Raw genomic sequence first — 16987 nt, 5'->3', positions numbered from 1 at the left:
ATAAAAGCAGTGTGAAAGGAGAATCTCATCCAGACCGGGATACCACTGTAGTCTAAATGTGGCTTGTAGTGACATTTCCATTTGATCCACTTGTGGGTGGCTGTACAGAGTCACAGCAAAGATTCATCTATCTCATCTACTGTTTTTGAGACTAATACTGGAATGTCAGGAAAGGGATTAAGAAACAGTACAGTTATAGAGTGAACTTTTCTTTTATGTATCTTCACAATTACTGATGATTGGTCAGACTTTCTGAGCTAGAAATTTTATTCATAAGAGAAAGAATACATCTGGTTCAGGCAGCTGTAATAGCCAAATGCCCCTTGCTATGGCTGACCTATATTACCTGTGACAGCATGTCCTATGCTTGTTAATTTTTTGGCTTGGCTGCCGGCACGGGTAATCTGGCAGGCTTCAGTGCCTTTTGGGGTTCAGAGCGCTGTGACTCTCAGCAGAGCGCTCACCTGCCACAGCAATGAGCGGTACCCAGTGCCTGCAACAGCTCGGTTCAAATAGCTGGTCTCGGGGTTTATAAAGCACCCCAACTGCCATACGTTAAAATTAAAGTAAGACCCATTCTGTGAAGGAGTTTCCTAAAGCAGGATGGTATTGGGAAAACATTCTCTCAGAATGTTTTTCCTTCTGCTGCTTGCAACTCTGTTTTAGGAAGGATTTTGACAAATATATTCTTTGGTCATTAAAACAATATTATTTCACTTTTGGAGAGTATTTGAACAACAGCCCTGAAATGATCAGAGTTGCAAAAGAGAGCAAGGGAGAATGAGGAAAATTTACCTATGTTTGCAGATGTTTGCCACATCGTTTCATAAGGGATGAATGATTCACTCATCAAAGTCTCAGCTTGGTTTGAAGTCAGTGACCTGGTTACAGTGCTTTTATATTTACATGCAACATGGGAAGTCCAACAGCTTGGCCCATATAGCTATTGGAGAAATCACTTTGTCATGGAAATCCACTGGAAGCTGCAAGCGTGACAGACTGTGTTTTAAGAGGTATAAAGCACTGCCAGGCTTGAATTTAAGCATAGAATAAAGCAGACTCTGAGTTACTCTGTCTATGTGATCAGAGCCTTTTCTCCTTAAGAAGCCGAGTACACAAGCTGAAGTTCTTGTTTCCTTGGATTCTGCTTTTACATCCATACAATATCAAGGCCTATACTCTGAAGACAATATACATTTTGGATTCAAATAATTATCACTGGCCTCTGTGGGAGTTGTTCCAGATTGTGCCAGTCATGCTAGGTCAGCTACGTTCCTTTATAATAGTCAAATGTCTCTCTTTGTTAAAAATTATCAGACACATTTGTGGCTACTTTAGGTAGACTGATTTAGAAAAAGAGAAATACAAATTCAAGATGCAGATAGGAGTCAAGTCATTGCATGTCATCTGAGCCCTTGTAACTGTACACATGTTCTTAGCCTGTCACAAATACACAGTACCTCAGTGGTATAGACTGTTTCTGTACTTGGTTTACCCACATGATAATGAGTTTAGATCATTAGACTTAAAAACATCAGGTGAGGCATGACAACCCATGATTAGTCAATAGCACATTTGACCTCATAGGTTTTTGGGAAAGCCTGCTCCTTTTGTATTGCTGCTGTGCATTGTACATGTTTAGAGCAGGAAAACTATTTACATCTGACCCCCTAGAACTAAATTAAGATAAAACTATAACCAAACATGAATATATACAAATATTTTCATGCAGGGAGTATAATACAACTTTTCACAGAGGCTCTTTAGCATGTGATTAGCTTACGAAGTCTTCCCAAGTTCACTAGCAATTAGTTCTCCTTCACAGCTGAAAGTCAAAGCCCCAAGTAATAAGGATGAAGCTAAGGAAATGTTTCAGAATTCCATAGTCCATTATCTTTCTTGTAATTTTACTTAACTGATTTAAATGCCGTGATCCATCCAGTTCCATCAGTCATCAATTACCTTCCATTCTATAGCTATCATATGAACTGTATTCCAAAGCAGTGGATGCACATTGTGATATGTGTTGTTAAGATGATCAGAGTCAAAAGGATACCAGTTGAATACTTGTAGTGAATTTAAAGTATTTTTCATTTACCCATATTTCTTGTGTTTTCTTTTTCATGTTAATTGATTGTCTATATTTCTTGTTAAACTGATTGATTTTTATTTGAGATTCCTTTTCAGAGTTAGTTTTGTCTTCTCCTCTCAGATTTCCCCTCCCTCATTCACTGCTCCATTTGCAGTGTCTTTAGTGCAGCCCATCAAGGGTAGGCATTTTCAAAAAGCTTTTTCTTCTTCTAAGCTTTAGTGGTTAATTAGAAAGATGGTTGCTAAGAAACTGTGGAAATCATCATTAAGAGGGTCTGATTTGTTCTTTTCCTTACCTTCCGTGCACAGGTTTCAGATCAGAATTTATGAGTAAATGGGATAGCAGCATCCCAAAATATTCCTGTGCTGAGATTGTGACGATGGACAGAATACAAGGAGACTGTGCCAGTCCTGTGCCACCAGGAGATATGGAGAGGAACAGGACAGGAGAACAAGACCCAGGACTAACTGTGTTGAGAAAAGCACATGAGTTCTTTCAGATTTGTGATCTGGAAGGCAAAGGCTTCATCACTTACCAAGACATGCAGGTAAAAAAAAATTGACTATGTGAAATGCACAATGAGAGAAGCTCCTAATGCCCATAATGAGTTGAAACTGATTTAGAGTTAAAAATGGTAACACCCTCCTGATAACTTTAAAGAGATATGTAGGATTTAAAGTTATCTGTTTGAAGTCTTACATAATGCTTGCATTTGTTTCCACAGACAAAGCAACAAAAAAGTGGAAAATCAAAGTAAGTGAATTTTAAAAAAATGCCCCGGGAATTTAATTCCAGTCTTATTGAGAAAATTGAAACTCCAGTAAATTAATTATTTTGCGATTTGCCAGAGGATCATGAAAGTATTCAGTCCACCAATTTTAGCCTTCTGTTTTTTCAGGAAAATTGTATAAATAAAGTCTTTCACTTTGGTTTCACCTGCCAGACAAGGGTGAACTCTCAGCTGGATCACATATATATGTAGGAAGTATAGAGGAACAGTATTTTAGCATTACAGTGTTAATGATAATCTTACTGAATTGTTCTTAAATTGTTTGCAGGGCCAAAATCAGATTTGCTGAAAATGTAGTTGAAAAAAACTAACTATATAACAAAATCTCTTGAAAATGGGATTGGGTGCATACTGTAGAAATTATAAAATGATTTGAACCAGTACATGGCAGAAAACAAGAATGTACTCATGCTTAACATGCAAAGCATAATTTCATTGTGTTAATCCATTTCTACTTCAGTACTTGCAGATGAAATAGAATTGGGAAGGGATGGCAAAATCAGTTCAGTGCAAACTGCTGCCAATGGAAGCATCTAATATAAAATTTATAAACCTTAGAAACAGAGATGTGTCTGTATATAGGAAAATGCAAGTAAAACACTTTTAGCTACCTGTGTTGGAAAAGAAAAACTTCATAGTAAATTGCTCAGATTACTAGCTCTCAAGAGCTTTATCTGAAGTTGTGTGTTGCTGAGTTTTGTGATTACCTTTGCTATTTCTGCAAAGTTGAAAAAAGATAAAAATGCAGATGCTTGCTGTGCTGTAGGCTCCACCGGTATACATGATCTCATGGAAGTAACTGAATGCAAACAAATGTGTTGTTATTGGTAATTTTGGCAAATCCATACCCATAGAGAATTTAATGGATTATAATTTTATTGTCTTTCCAAAAACTGAATACCATGTATTTTCACCTAGTGGAAGACCCATATATGTATATGTATATATGTGTATAAAAAGAGTTTTAATATATCTTTTTACACGGAACATAAAAAACATTTGTTTCTGTTTGATTCTAGGTTTTATGCTTAGAGTACTGGTAAATTTATACTTTAGGTTCTAAAGCAGTTGTTGCAGAAGATGCAGTAGAGAAAGGGATGCAAAGCATTACAAAGAACAGATTAAGTACATTTCTTCTATTTCACCATGAGTATTTAACATATCTGACAATTTCAGTATATATAAAATGTCTGCTTCATTTGAATACGGAAGTAATTGTGCTCAGAATACTTCAGAATATGTTTCTTTATATTTGCTTTTATTTCCTGCTGATTCAATTAAAGTTAATATTACAAATACAGACCTTTTGAAGATACTGGATTATCCTTATTCTACTCAACACTTTAGTAAAAATTTGTCTGAGAGCAATGCAGTTCCACTGACAAAAAACTGGGGTGAGTCCCATCTTCTCCATTTGACTTCACAGTAATTTAGTGACAGTGAATAAAAAATATAAGCAAAAGTCTTTTAAATTAATTCCAGCAATTCAGGAACCCTGAGTCTTTGAAGCCAGTGGTAGCTTTCTCATTGTCCCATCTTCCTTGTAGTAGTGCATTAACAGACATTTATTTGGACAGCAGTGACAGCAATCTACAATGTTTTCTAATGGATTGGGTACCCATTATTTTATTAACATACAAAATAATGATGTTTTCTACCAAACAACTGTACATTAGACATATACTGCTACAGTTATTCATTATGCTTCATTCACTAATCATTGATTAGAATGACTAGTTAATTAGAACCCTTGTATTGCAAACGTGAGTTTAAAATCAGTATAATTGATTTTGATTGCACTTTTCATGATGTTCACTTCCTATAGCAAAGACATAAATCAATAAATTAAATCAGTTTTTTCCTTAAAAGGTACCAAATGTTGATCACTTTTGCATCCTGATGTTTGTAAGTTTAGTACTGCTTACCATTAATGAAGCATTGCTTCAAATACAAGATGCTAACATTAAGCTTTTTAATCTTTAGTCATGTGATATGAGGCATGATTTTCAACAGAGAGTGCTGAGTATGTAGAAAGTTCAGAGTATCTAAAATCCAATTAACTTCAGTGGAACAGATCTTACAAAGTTTTCTGATGTGTCTATAATATAGTAATTATATTAAAGTTTACTCTTCCCCTATAATACCATGCTGTTTTTTTGAGATTATGTTAATACTGGTTGTTTGGAATTTTTCATTACATTTCAAAATATCAGATGTGCTCAACTTTCAAAGAAGCGAGGTTTTAATGAAATTGCAAGAAAGCAAATTCTACCTGAGACTTGAAACCACAGTGGTTTGTTTTAATGCATATAGCAGAATTGGGTTCATATCCTGCTTTTGGCTATTTGACCTCTATCTTTTCATTTAGCAGAGTAAAAGCTTGGTATTTTCAGATAAGTAAGCATGTATGTCATGAAAGCACAGAGCACACTGGGTGGCAATGCAGATAATTTCCCTTTAAGCTCCAATGGTATCTTTGAATATATATTTATATATATGTATATATATTAATTTAAAAAAAATGTTAAGAGCCTCATATTGAAAATATCTATTTATTTTTACAGTAAACCCAAAATGAGCAAATAAACAAAACCACACCTTTGAGACCAACAATAAGATTTTGTTTTCCTAACAGAAAAACAAACAAACAAACAAACAAACAACCTTAAATATTTTTTTAAGAATATAAACAAGAGGTTGGGGAAACATTGACTTAATCTTAGTAAAAGAGTCTAGTGTGGCCGCAGTTCATCAAAATCCATAAATCATGCACAAGGAATTTAATGGAGCAAAATGTTGATGCATTCTTCAAAATATCTTAGTTTCATATTTTTTTCAATAAAATGCAAGTCATTGTGTTGTTTTCTACTACAAAATTAGTGTAATTTGGTGCAGAATTTGGACCCTGCAATAGGGCACTCCAGCTGTAGTTGGAGAAGCATATATTTATTATTCAGGTTTCCAGCAAGACCCACAAGCAGTTGTAGTGGAATAGCAGGTGAGCTGGTGTGTTTATGACATGGTCAGAAGAGGACAGCCAGCTCTCAAGAAGCATTCCTTCAGCAGGTCCCAGATATCTGGCAATAGGAGTACAGTTTCTGTTTTTCTAAGTGTAAAAAGAGTAATTTGTCTGAAGCACCTTCTCCCTCATCAGTGCTGTGTTCTTGGATATTTTTCTTGGATTGCAGGAGAAACTTTCTTTGGCTCTAATTCCCTTTTCCACAGTGGAACAGATTATCACTTTTGTTCTGATAAATTTTATCAACCTATTAGCTTGCAATTTTAATACATTGTATATACAACAGGAGTTCAGGTAAGGGATTAAAATATTAACCAATGAAGCAAAGGACTTCACCAGTGTATATTTGTACTGCTTCCCAAGCTGAAGAAAGGTTTTACTCTTCTTAGTGCTATCTCCTAATGGAAATTTTTGCTACTGTAGTTGTTTGCCCCTCCAGTTTCCTCCTGTTTCTGGGAATCTGTCTATACTGTTAAAAGTATTACAATAAAACTGTAAGGGCTAGATTTTTTTTAAAAAAAGTTGTTTCTCTTTTATGTCTGTCTTTAGATTCTCAGGAAAAAATTAAGTGATTTGTGTGGAGCTGGTTTCATGAAGTTTTGTCTTTTTTGGTGTGATCATGCTGCATTTCAGTGGACAGTCATAAACTACATTTAACTTGTTACAGAAGCAGCAGGTTTGCTCTTTGGACCATGCAGCTTTCCTAGTCTTGTTTTATTTATTTATTTATTTATTTATTTACACATTTTAAAGCAGCTTTAATTCGGACAGTATACCCTCTATAATGTTCTTGTTTAGAGAGTCTGTTGCTTGACCTGATGTTGTGGAAGGAACTAGGTATACAGTTCTGCTCATAAGTTTGTCCGACTGCATGATAAGGCATTTCAACAAGATAATCAAGCCATTTCACCAGGATGCTGAGATTCCACCTCAAGTTCCATCTCTTCCCTGTGTGATTGAAATCTGCATCACATGGATATTATTCTCACTGCTTTGTCGTAAAGGATACATAAAGGCAAATAATGAAGTTATAAAAGCAAATCTCTCTCACCTGTTGTTGTTTTACTCCATGATACATTTGAATTTTCACTCTGGGAAACAAAAGGATCTATCCTTCTGTATTATGGATGTTCTGTAGAATCTAGTCTTCTTCTCATCCTGTAGTACTGGGTAATGTCACTGCATGTTTTGTCATTCCAGAGACTGCATCCTGAGTTACCTCTTAGCCCAGGAGAGCTTGAAAAAGTTTTTGTTACATTGGATGCTGATGGCAGTGGCTCACTTACCCCAAAGGAGTTCACCACAGGATTCAGTGAGTTTGGAAAGCATGTCTCCTTAATTGAGCTTTATTAATATTCTGTACTGTTCACATCAGTAAAGACATATTTTATCTTAATAGTACACTTAATGATGCACACAGGGAGCCATACTATTCCTTAGATATGGCAGATATAAGTAGCAGATGAAGTGGTCAAATTATGTCTATAAAGAGACAAAGGGGTCCACAGTCCTTTTCTCCTGTGTAAGATGGCAAGCCATGGCACAATATGAGATGTGATGTAACCCGTTTTAAGCTGTGGAGTAGATCTATGAACAAATTTTGGATAATTCCCTTGCGGGGAAAAATCTTGTGTTTTATTTCATATCAGGTTATAAGACCCAAGAGATAATTAGGATTATCTCTATTATTAATATAAGACAATGTTGAAAATGTGTTAATACCACTATCCTTGCAGCTGTGGGAATACTTCCGACAACAAATTAATTCTTCAAGTGATGTTACTTTATTTCAAAAGAAAACATGATGAGGCAATTATGGTCGCTGAACGATGGGAACTGATAAAGTCTTTGTAACTGCCTGCTTTGCAACAGCACTCTTCTCTTACTGTCATGTTTTCTGTGTTTGTGAAAGGGTTGTTTTCTCCACAATAGTGAGGTTCCTGATAAGATGACAATATTAGTTAGTGATACTGTTTGGTTGTTTATGCAGAATCAATTTTGTACTTAAATTTTAGCTCTGCTGACTATAAGCATCAGGTTTAAGCCTTTTCTCTGAAGAGAAAATTTATTCATTCCTCTAAATCTCCATTTAAATACTATTTATAGGCCCAGAACATAAGACCTTAATTTTTGTTTGCAAATCATCAATCATTTGAAATTTTAATTCTCTCATGTCCCACCTCCCCCATTTTAGGGCTAGATCAAATATCTTAACAAAGAGTATGCTTTAATCTGCAAACTATCATTATTTAAAAATGAAATAATGTATTACTGGTTTACTTCTCATAAGTAAATTATACATATTTCTTAGTTAAATGAAGATTATTCTCATAAGGAGTCCCTGTGAAAACAAAATTTTGTGTTAAGGGATGTTGTAAGTCATTGCCATGTCCAACAGCTCCAGAGTGTGGGGGATTCCTTCTGCCTAGCTGCTGCAGCCCATTTCAGAGACCCAGATAGATGTGGCCATTGCTTTCCTGTTTGCAGGTTCAACTGGTAGTGAAGTTAAACATGTATCCCAGAGGCACCCACGCATGCACGTGCACAGATACACAAAGTACACATACAAACAGGCTGCCACAGACAAGGCGCTGCCTTCAACAGCACCAATGCATAGGATTCACATAAAACTTAAGGATAGACAGTGTAAAGCATGCTATATTTTAACGTGCTACACAGGATTCACAGGTATTTTCTAGGGATCCAAGCTAGATAGCCATGCATTTGGCTAGATGATGATGTTGATGTTCCTAGTAGAAGCAGAAGCTGTACTAGATAAAGGCTGCTTTAGAAATCCAGAAAATGGAGAAAGCAGAGTAATGTCTGGATAAAATTTGTGCTGTACCAATTAATATGGGAGAATCCCATTCATATTGCTAAATGATGGCAAAGCTGAAATTTACTGTAACCTCTTTGCAGCATAGTCTACTGTCTCTGTTGTCAACATGCTGTGCTGGGTGTCATGAGAAAAAACTCAAGATAGAGTTGATGAACCATAAACCCACACCAGTATTTCTGTTTCCTCGAGTCTATGGTTGCTTCTGTACTAGAATTTAGAATATAACCAAAGTTCCTCTGCGGAAAATCACAGTACTGCTTTTGCCCAGACTTCTTAAAACTTCTGACTTACAGATGTTCAAATGAAATAGCTGACGCATTTAGAATTTGATGAAATCATCATCATAGAATCATCGTAGAATGGTTTGGGTTGGAAGGGACCTCAAAGATCATCTAGTTCCAACCCATCTACTGTGGGCAGGGACACCTTCCAATAGATCAGGTTGCCCAAAGCCTCATCCAACCTGGCCTTGAACACTTCTAGGGAGGTGGCATCCACCACTCCTCTGGGCAACCTGTTCCAGTGTCTTACCACCCTCACAGTAAAGAATTTCTTCCTTATATCTAACCTAAATCTATCCGCTTTCAGTTTAAAACCATTACCCCTCATCCTATCACTATACTCCCTGATAAAGAGTTCTTCCCCACCTTTCCTGTAGGCCCCCTTTAAGTACTGAAAGACCACTATAAGGTCTCCCTGGAGCTTTCTCTTCTCTAGTCTGAACAGCCTCAACTCTCTCAGCCTGTCCTCATAAGGGAGATTCTCCAGCCCCCTGATCATCTCTGTGGCCTCCTCTGGACCCGCTCAAGCAGGTCTGTGTCCTTCTTATGTTGGGAGCCCCAGAGCTGAACACAGTACTGCAGGTGGGGTCACACGAGAGCGGAGTAGAAGGGGAGAATCACCTCCCTCAACCTGCTAGCTACATGTCTCTTGGTGCAGCTCAGGATACAGTTGGCTTTCTGGGCTGTGAGCGCACATTGGTGGCTCATATTCAGTTTTCCATCCACTAATAACCCCGAGTTCTTCTCCACAGGACTCTTTTCAATCCACTCATCACTCACCCTGTATTGGTGCATGGGATTGCCTCAACCAATGTGCAGGACCTTGCACTTGGCCTTGTTGAACTTTATGAGGTTTGCACAGGCCCACCTCTCAAGCCTGTCAAGGTCCCTCTGAATGGCATCCCTTCCCTTTGGTGTGTCAGCTGCACCACATAGCTTGGTGTTGTCAGCAGACTTGCTGAGGGTGCACTAAACTTCCTCAACTGAGCACAAATGCATTGATCATTCATGTGGCACTTTCACTTCTGCAGCCTCACTGTGCAACTACTGTACTTCTTTCTTCTTTTCTTTTTATGGATGTAGCTATAATGCCTGTAGCTGTTTATTTTAGTATTCTTTGCAGGTCTCAGTATTTTTGGCTCTCTTGTCTATATATACCCTTTTTATCTCCAAGTTGTAACTTGCTTTTTTTGGTCATTGTATTAATTGTAGGATCTCAGCTTACCTCTTTTTTGAGATCAATATTGGTACAGTCAGACCTGAAGGCAGATCAGATACAGTCAGATACAGTCAGATCTTTTCTCCGTACATTTCCCCTCCACACCCTCCCACTTTGAGATACAAATTCAAATAGTTTTGCACTTTTGATTCTATGCTAGTCTGTTTGTTAATTTACTTGAACCCTTCAAACCAGCTGACTTCAATAATATCCTTGCTTAGCCTCATGTTTAATTTAAACTGAATCAACTAATTTGTTAATCTATGGTTAATATTTATAATTGATTCTTCTGTAGTGTTCTCAACACTTACTAGAGCAAATGCAAGGTAACATCATGTGTTGTTGGCTAGTGAAAAATTGTCAAGAAAGTCTCATGACTTTCTTGAAAGTCTCTCATGACTGTGACGTGGTGTCAAAAAACAGGAATATCTCAATCACAGAATCACAGAATGGTTGAGGTTGGAAGGAACCTCTGGAGGTCAGCTGGTCCAACCCCCCTGCTCAAGCAGGGCCACCTCAAGCCAGTTGCCTAGGGCTATGTCCAGATGGCTTTTGAATATCTCCAAGGAGGGAGACTCCCCAGCCTCCCTGGGCAACCTGTGCCAGTACTTAATTACCCTCACAGTAGAAAAGTGTTTCCTGATCTTCAGAGGGAACCTCCTGTATTTTGGTTTGTGCCCATTGCCTCTTGTCCTGTCACTAGACACCACTGAAAAAAGCCTGGCTCCATCCTCTTTGCAAACTCGCTTCATATATTTATATACGTTAATAAGATACCCCTGAGCCTTCTCTTCTCTAGGCTAAACAGTCCCAGATCACTCACCCTTTCCTCATATGAGAGATGCACTTGTCCCATAATCATATTTGTGACCCTTTTTTTGGACTGTCTCCAGTATGTCCATGTCTCTCTTGTACTGAGGAGCCCAGTATTGGACAGAGTACTCCAGATGTGGCCTTCCCAGTGTGGAATAAAGGGGAAAGATCACTTTTCTCAACCTGCTGCCCATACACTGTCCAGTGCAGCCAAGGATACCATTAGCCTTCTTTGCAGCAAGTATACGTTGCTGGGTCCTGTTCAGCCTGGTGCCTACCAGGATTCCCTGGTTATTTTACGCCAAGCTGCTTTCCATCTGTGTGGCCCCCAGCATATATTGGTGCATGGGGTCGTTCCTCCCCAGGTTCAGGACTTTGCATTTCCCCTTGTTGAACTTGATGAGGTTCCTATCAGCCCATTTCGCCTGAATGTTGATTTCCCTATGGATGCCCACACAATCCTCTGGTGTATCAGCCACTCCTCCCAGTTTGGTGTCATCTACAAACTTGCTGAGGGTGCACTCTGCTCCATCATCCAGATCATTAATGAAGATGTTAAACCAGAGTGGACCCAGTATTGATCCCTGGGGTACATGCCAGTCACTGGCCTCCAATTAGATTTTGCACCACTGATTACCATCCTCTGGGCCCAGCTATTCATCTACTTTTCAGTCCACCTCATTGAATGCTCATCCATCCTATACATCAACAGCTTGTTGGAGGCCTTACTGAAACCCAGGTAGACAATATCCACTGCTCTCCCCTCATCTACCAGTCCAGTGACTTCATTATAGATGTTTATCAAGTTGGATAAGCATGACTTCCCATTGGTGAATCCATGCTGACTACTCCTGATGATTTTCTCATCCTTAATGTGTCTGGAAATGGTTTCCAGGATTAGGTGCTCCATCACCTTCCCAGGGATCAAGGTTAAGATGACTAGCTTGTGGTTCCCTGGATCCTCTTTCCTGCCCTTCTTGAAGATGGGAGCTTTCCTCCAGTCTTCTGGCACTTCTCCCAATCACCATGATTGATCTAAGATTATCAAGAGTGGCCTCACAGTGACATCTTCCAGCTCACTCAGCACTCCTGAGTGCATCCCATCAGGGCCCATGAACTTATATATGTCCATTTTACTTAGGTATTCCCTGACCTGATTGATTGTCTTCTACACAATGCACATCTTCTTTGCTCCAACCTTTCTCTCTCGTCTCTGGGAGCTGGGAATTCTGAAGATCAGTCTTGCTAGTAAAGACCGAGGCAAAGAAGTCATTTGATACATCCGCCTTTTCCATGTCCTGTGTAACCAAGTCTCTCATCTCATTGAGGGACACGTTTTCCATAGTCTTCCTTTTGTCTCCTATGTACTTAGAGAAGCCTTCTTTTTTTTTTTTTTTTTTTTTTTTTTTTTTTTTTTTTTACATCTCTGTCCAGATGGAATTCCATTTGGTCTTTAGCTTTCCTAACCACCCCTGCATGCCCAGACAATGTTTCTGTATTTCTGTTCCCTCCCAGGCTACCCATCTTTGCTTCTGCCCTCTGTGCTTTCTTTTTGTGTTTGAGTTTGGCCAGGAGATCCTTTAATCCATACAGGTCTCCCGGTATTTTTGCCTGGCTTCTTATTCATTGGGATTCTCTTGAGCTTGGAGAAGGTGATCCTTGAATATTAACCAGATTTGTTGGTCCTCTCTTCCACCTAGGGCCTTATCCCAAGGAACTCTTCCAAGCAGATATTTGAAGAGGCCAAAGTCTGCTCTCCTGAAGTCCATGATTATGAGCTTGCTTTTCACCCTCCTTCCTGTCCTCCAGATCCTGAACTCCACCATCTCATGTTCACTGCAGCCAAGGCTTTCTTTTGACTTTCACATCCCCAGTGAGACCCTCCTTATTGCTGGATATGAGGTCCAGAAAAGCACGTCTGCTCGTTGGATTCTCTATCACTTGGAGAAGGAAGTTATCATCAATGCACTCCAGAAACCTCCTGTTTTGATTATGTCCTGCTGCATTGTCCCTCCAACAGATATCAGGGTGGTTGAAGTCCCCCATGAAGACCAAGACCTGTGAAATTGAGTCTGTTCATGTCCGTCTGTAGAAGATCTCATCCACCTGGTCAGGTGGCCAATAGCAGACACTCACTATACTGTCCCCTTTGCCTGTCCTCTCTTTAATCCTAGCCCATAACTCTCCCATCAGCTCCTCTTCTATCCCCACACAGAGCTCCATGCATTCCAGCTGCTCTCTCACTTGAAGGGCAGCTCTCCCTTCTTGTCTACCCTTCCTGTCCTTCCTTAAAGAGCCTGTATCCCTCCACTGCAACACTCCAGTCATGGGAGCCATCCCACCATGTCTCCATGATCCAATCTTTCTGTTATTAATAGAAATATCCCAAATAGATGGAAGAAACTGCTGTAGGCGTCAAGTTTAAAGGAATTAAAATGCATGTGAGTCAAATGGAGGGAAATAAGTGTTAATAAAATGTAACTTTCTATATGCAGTTTGTACAGGAATTTTAGGTGTGCATTTGGTCATGCACTAAAAAGAATGTTAAAATAGGAGGTACATTTTATCAGTACTAATGCTATGATTATTTTAGATTCCTAACTTCTATTTAAGCATATCAGTAAATAAGACCACAACATTTATAAATTGCTTGTTGCTGCAATTTATGTCTTTTGTTTATGGAGGCCTGAATTTTTTCAGTATGTTTGTGAATTTAGAGGTAAGCGATTTATTGAACGTTAGACATTAAACTGGGGTCAAAGGCATAGAACTCAGGGATCCTCTTGCCATGCCTCATCCTTTTATTCTTTCATTATACTCTCCTTTCTTGTAAACAAGTGTAGATGTTGCCCTCGCAAATCATATTTACTGTAAAATTTGATCTTTAGTATGTTGTTCTTCAGTGACATTGTTTTTATGGTAAGTTCTGAAAATGCTAACGTGTAATTTCTAATTCTTAGACCAGTTTCTTTTGGGGCAGATGGCTTTGAATAATGAGATGATGAAGCAATCAGAAGGTGAAACAGCCCACCCACTTAAATGGAAAGAGATTATGAATGATGATGAGGATGAAGAATTCCAGTTCTCAAATCTGATGGATCGGCTTGAAGCTAAAAATGTTTTGGATGAGTGAGTCATCACAGCAGTAGCAGTAATAGATTTTATGATCTTTTATGAGTTTGATTTTAATGGAGTCCAAGGTGAAAGATGAGAATCAAGGCTGCTCAGTTACAGTGATTCTTTAAAAATTAATTTTATTGGTTGTCAGAGATGATAAAATGCCATTCAACCAAAATTTGCAAGAGCAAAGCTATTGGATTCCAGGCATATGAAACATGTGTTTGTGCCATATGAAAACTGTACCATTAAACCACTGATGTACCATGGATTTTGAACATAGATAAGTACTAGCATGTAATCCTCAGATGCCACCGATTTTCAATCAAACAACACATGATGACTGATTTTTTTGGCAAGGGCTGTGTTTGAAGTGCACTAGTTAACCATAAGAAATAATGTTTTCTCCCCTTTTTCAGCTTTTTCTCCCCTTCGTGCATAATTGCTGTTGTGATTATCTGATAACACTGCCTCTTCCAGCACCAGGATGACTTGCTCTGAAACACAGAACACAAAAACTACTCTAAGAGCTTCTGGTGTGTTGGTCTGACATTCATTGGTCAATCACAGTGAATGTTGTAGATCAAAAAAAGCACGGGGAAAAAATGGTAGACAATCTGGACAGATAGTAGGAATATTTCAGAAATGCATCAATGTTCCTTAGCATGAAATAAAAGTGCACATCAGTGCTTCTCTTCACATGACTGCCTGTTACAGGAAAGAGCTGATTGTCAGTCATTCTGAAAGGCTTTCATTGTGATGAGATTTTTATCACTCACTTTTCTATCCTTATCCTCGTTTTATCCTTCAAATATAGCACTCTTTGCTGGCTAGGTTCAGTCTTACAATGCACATGGAAGAGAATGAGTTAGGAAGAAACAAAGTTGTTCAGTAGAATTTTGGCAAAGTATTAAAAATCCATTATCATCCATAGTAGAACATCTTTTTTTCCAGTATCTGCTGAACAGATTTGGAAAGAAAACATACTCTTGGTAAATCTTTAAATCAAAAGTTTCAAGATGCCATGCTCTGATTTCTGTAGCAGTCCCACTGTGGAATTAAAATGGGTTGAAGATGAAAGAAGACAGTACAGATGCAATTTGTTAACTTGTCTAAGTAACTTAGGAGACTGAGTCTCATTCATTTCTCACGAAGAAGTGTTTTTGATTAGCCTTCCCACTGCCCCCTTCCCACTAGGTTTGTGGGAACATCTTTATTTCTAATAGAAGTGATGAGATGGTACAGTGTATTTCATCTGTCTCCTTTCTTATTCATTCCTGTTTAGATGAAGTCTGGCAAGGCATTCTTGTCTGTAGTCATTCATGGCCAAACTTTATAATGCATTTTTTTTGAATAAATGCAATTTGCACCATTTCCCACACACCTCATCCTTTTCAAATCTGGCACTGCTTAAATAGCCCTTGTTTTTAATAAGCTTTGTGTTATGACTAGTGATTCCCTAAAGCCTTCATCCACCAGAATGCTGTGAACATTTACTGCAGCCTGAGAAATTTTCTTTTAATTAATTCTTTATGATCTTTTCTTTCAGTGAGAATGATGTGAAGCAACTTTGGTTGCAGCTGAGAAAAGATGAACCTCATTTACTTTCCAATTTTGAAGAGTTCCTGGTCAGAATTTTTTCCCAGCTCCAAGAAGCAGATAATGAAAAGAATGAGTTGGAATGTGCTCTAAAAAAGTTAGTACTTCTCTTTGTTGTACTGTTTGTGTAGTTTTACAGCTATCTTACGTACTGTTTGAACCTTTGAACTAAACAAGTATTTCAGTGAAGAACTGAGCACTATAATCACAAGAGTAACGTAAAATTTTTTTAGTCATGAAGAGTACTAGTAAAATTATTTATAATGCAGAACTGGTTGAAATTAGCTTTTTTCTTCTAGTTAACAGATTTTGTTGACTGAAATCCTTTTGCAGGTGTCTATTATTGCATTGCAGTTTTAAGACAATATTAAGCAATTAACTTCTAATTAATCAGTTTGATTCCAGAGGACAGTCAGATTTACCAGTAAAACTAGTAAATTGTCTGTGTGCTTTGCAAACATTGCATGCAGAAAGGCTATAAATCTGGATTAACTGGCCAGAGACATGAGAGGCTTCAGATGTTAAAGCAGCACAAAGCACTTATACCAGTGAAAATGTAAGTTAACAAATACATATATAAAACAAACATATGAAATATAGTAAAAAATATATATTGAGTTTATATATAAAAGCATATGTAATGTATATACCTAAACAAATACATAAACCACATAAAAACATATATAGGAACTAAAAATAAGTAGATCATCCTTTAATTTTTAGGGGGAAATTTAATTAAAGTTTTTTTCCCGCTTTAATATCTAGAGGGAAAAGATTGTGATGCAAAAACTAAATAGAATGCAAAATTATGATTATGGTTGAAGTTCTGTATTTTTATTATGAAGTGTCACTTCTGAATTTCAGATTCTTACAGACTGGGTAATAAAGGCAAATATGTTGTTGAACATTTATTTCATTTGTTAAGCACTCTCTTGGCTATTCTGAGAATGTGACAAGGCTTCTGAAGAAATAGAAAACCTAAAACCATGGTCTTTAAAGACATGTTTATATTGATAGTTTATATTGATATTGATAAAGATAGGTCTGTATTGGTAGCAGCATTTTCTTCTAAGTCTACAAGTGTGGTTTTAGCATTCAGACAGTTGGAAACAGCATAAAAGTGGCTGTGCTGTCTGTTTTAGACCAGAGATTATCAATAACCATGTGTGGTGAGGGGTTTTGTTTGGTTTTTTTTTTTTTTTTTTTTTTTGTCAGACC

The 16987-nt window shown here is 37.9% G+C and overlaps 1 protein-coding gene across 4 annotated transcripts in view; it reads left to right on the top strand.

Annotated features, from left to right (window-relative positions):
• CRACR2A (calcium release activated channel regulator 2A) overlaps positions 1–16987 on the top strand; it is a 73967-nt gene that overhangs the window by 9369 nt on the left and 47611 nt on the right. For 2 of the 4 annotated variants that reach the window (XM_042795461.1, XM_042795462.1), the window contains exons 2-5: positions 2401–2639; positions 7102–7213; positions 14014–14182; positions 15720–15866. In XM_042795461.1, the coding sequence (XP_042651395.1) occupies positions 2418–2639; positions 7102–7213; positions 14014–14182; positions 15720–15866 (650 nt within the window). In that variant the 5' untranslated portion in view covers positions 2401–2417. Of the gene's footprint in view, positions 1–2400; positions 2640–7101; positions 7214–12807; positions 13163–14013; positions 14183–15719; positions 15867–16987 lie in introns of those variants that run through there. The other 2 variants (XM_032985886.2, XM_032985888.1) reach the window with 2 other exon arrangements.

The sequence above is a fragment of the Tyto alba genome, unplaced genomic scaffold (assembly GCF_018691265.1).
Source record: "Tyto alba isolate M040663 unplaced genomic scaffold, T.alba_DEE_v4.0 Super-Scaffold_21, whole genome shotgun sequence".
Classification (NCBI taxonomy): domain Eukaryota; kingdom Metazoa; phylum Chordata; class Aves; order Strigiformes; family Tytonidae; genus Tyto; species Tyto alba.
This window is presented reverse-complemented; position numbering and strand designations above follow the sequence as displayed.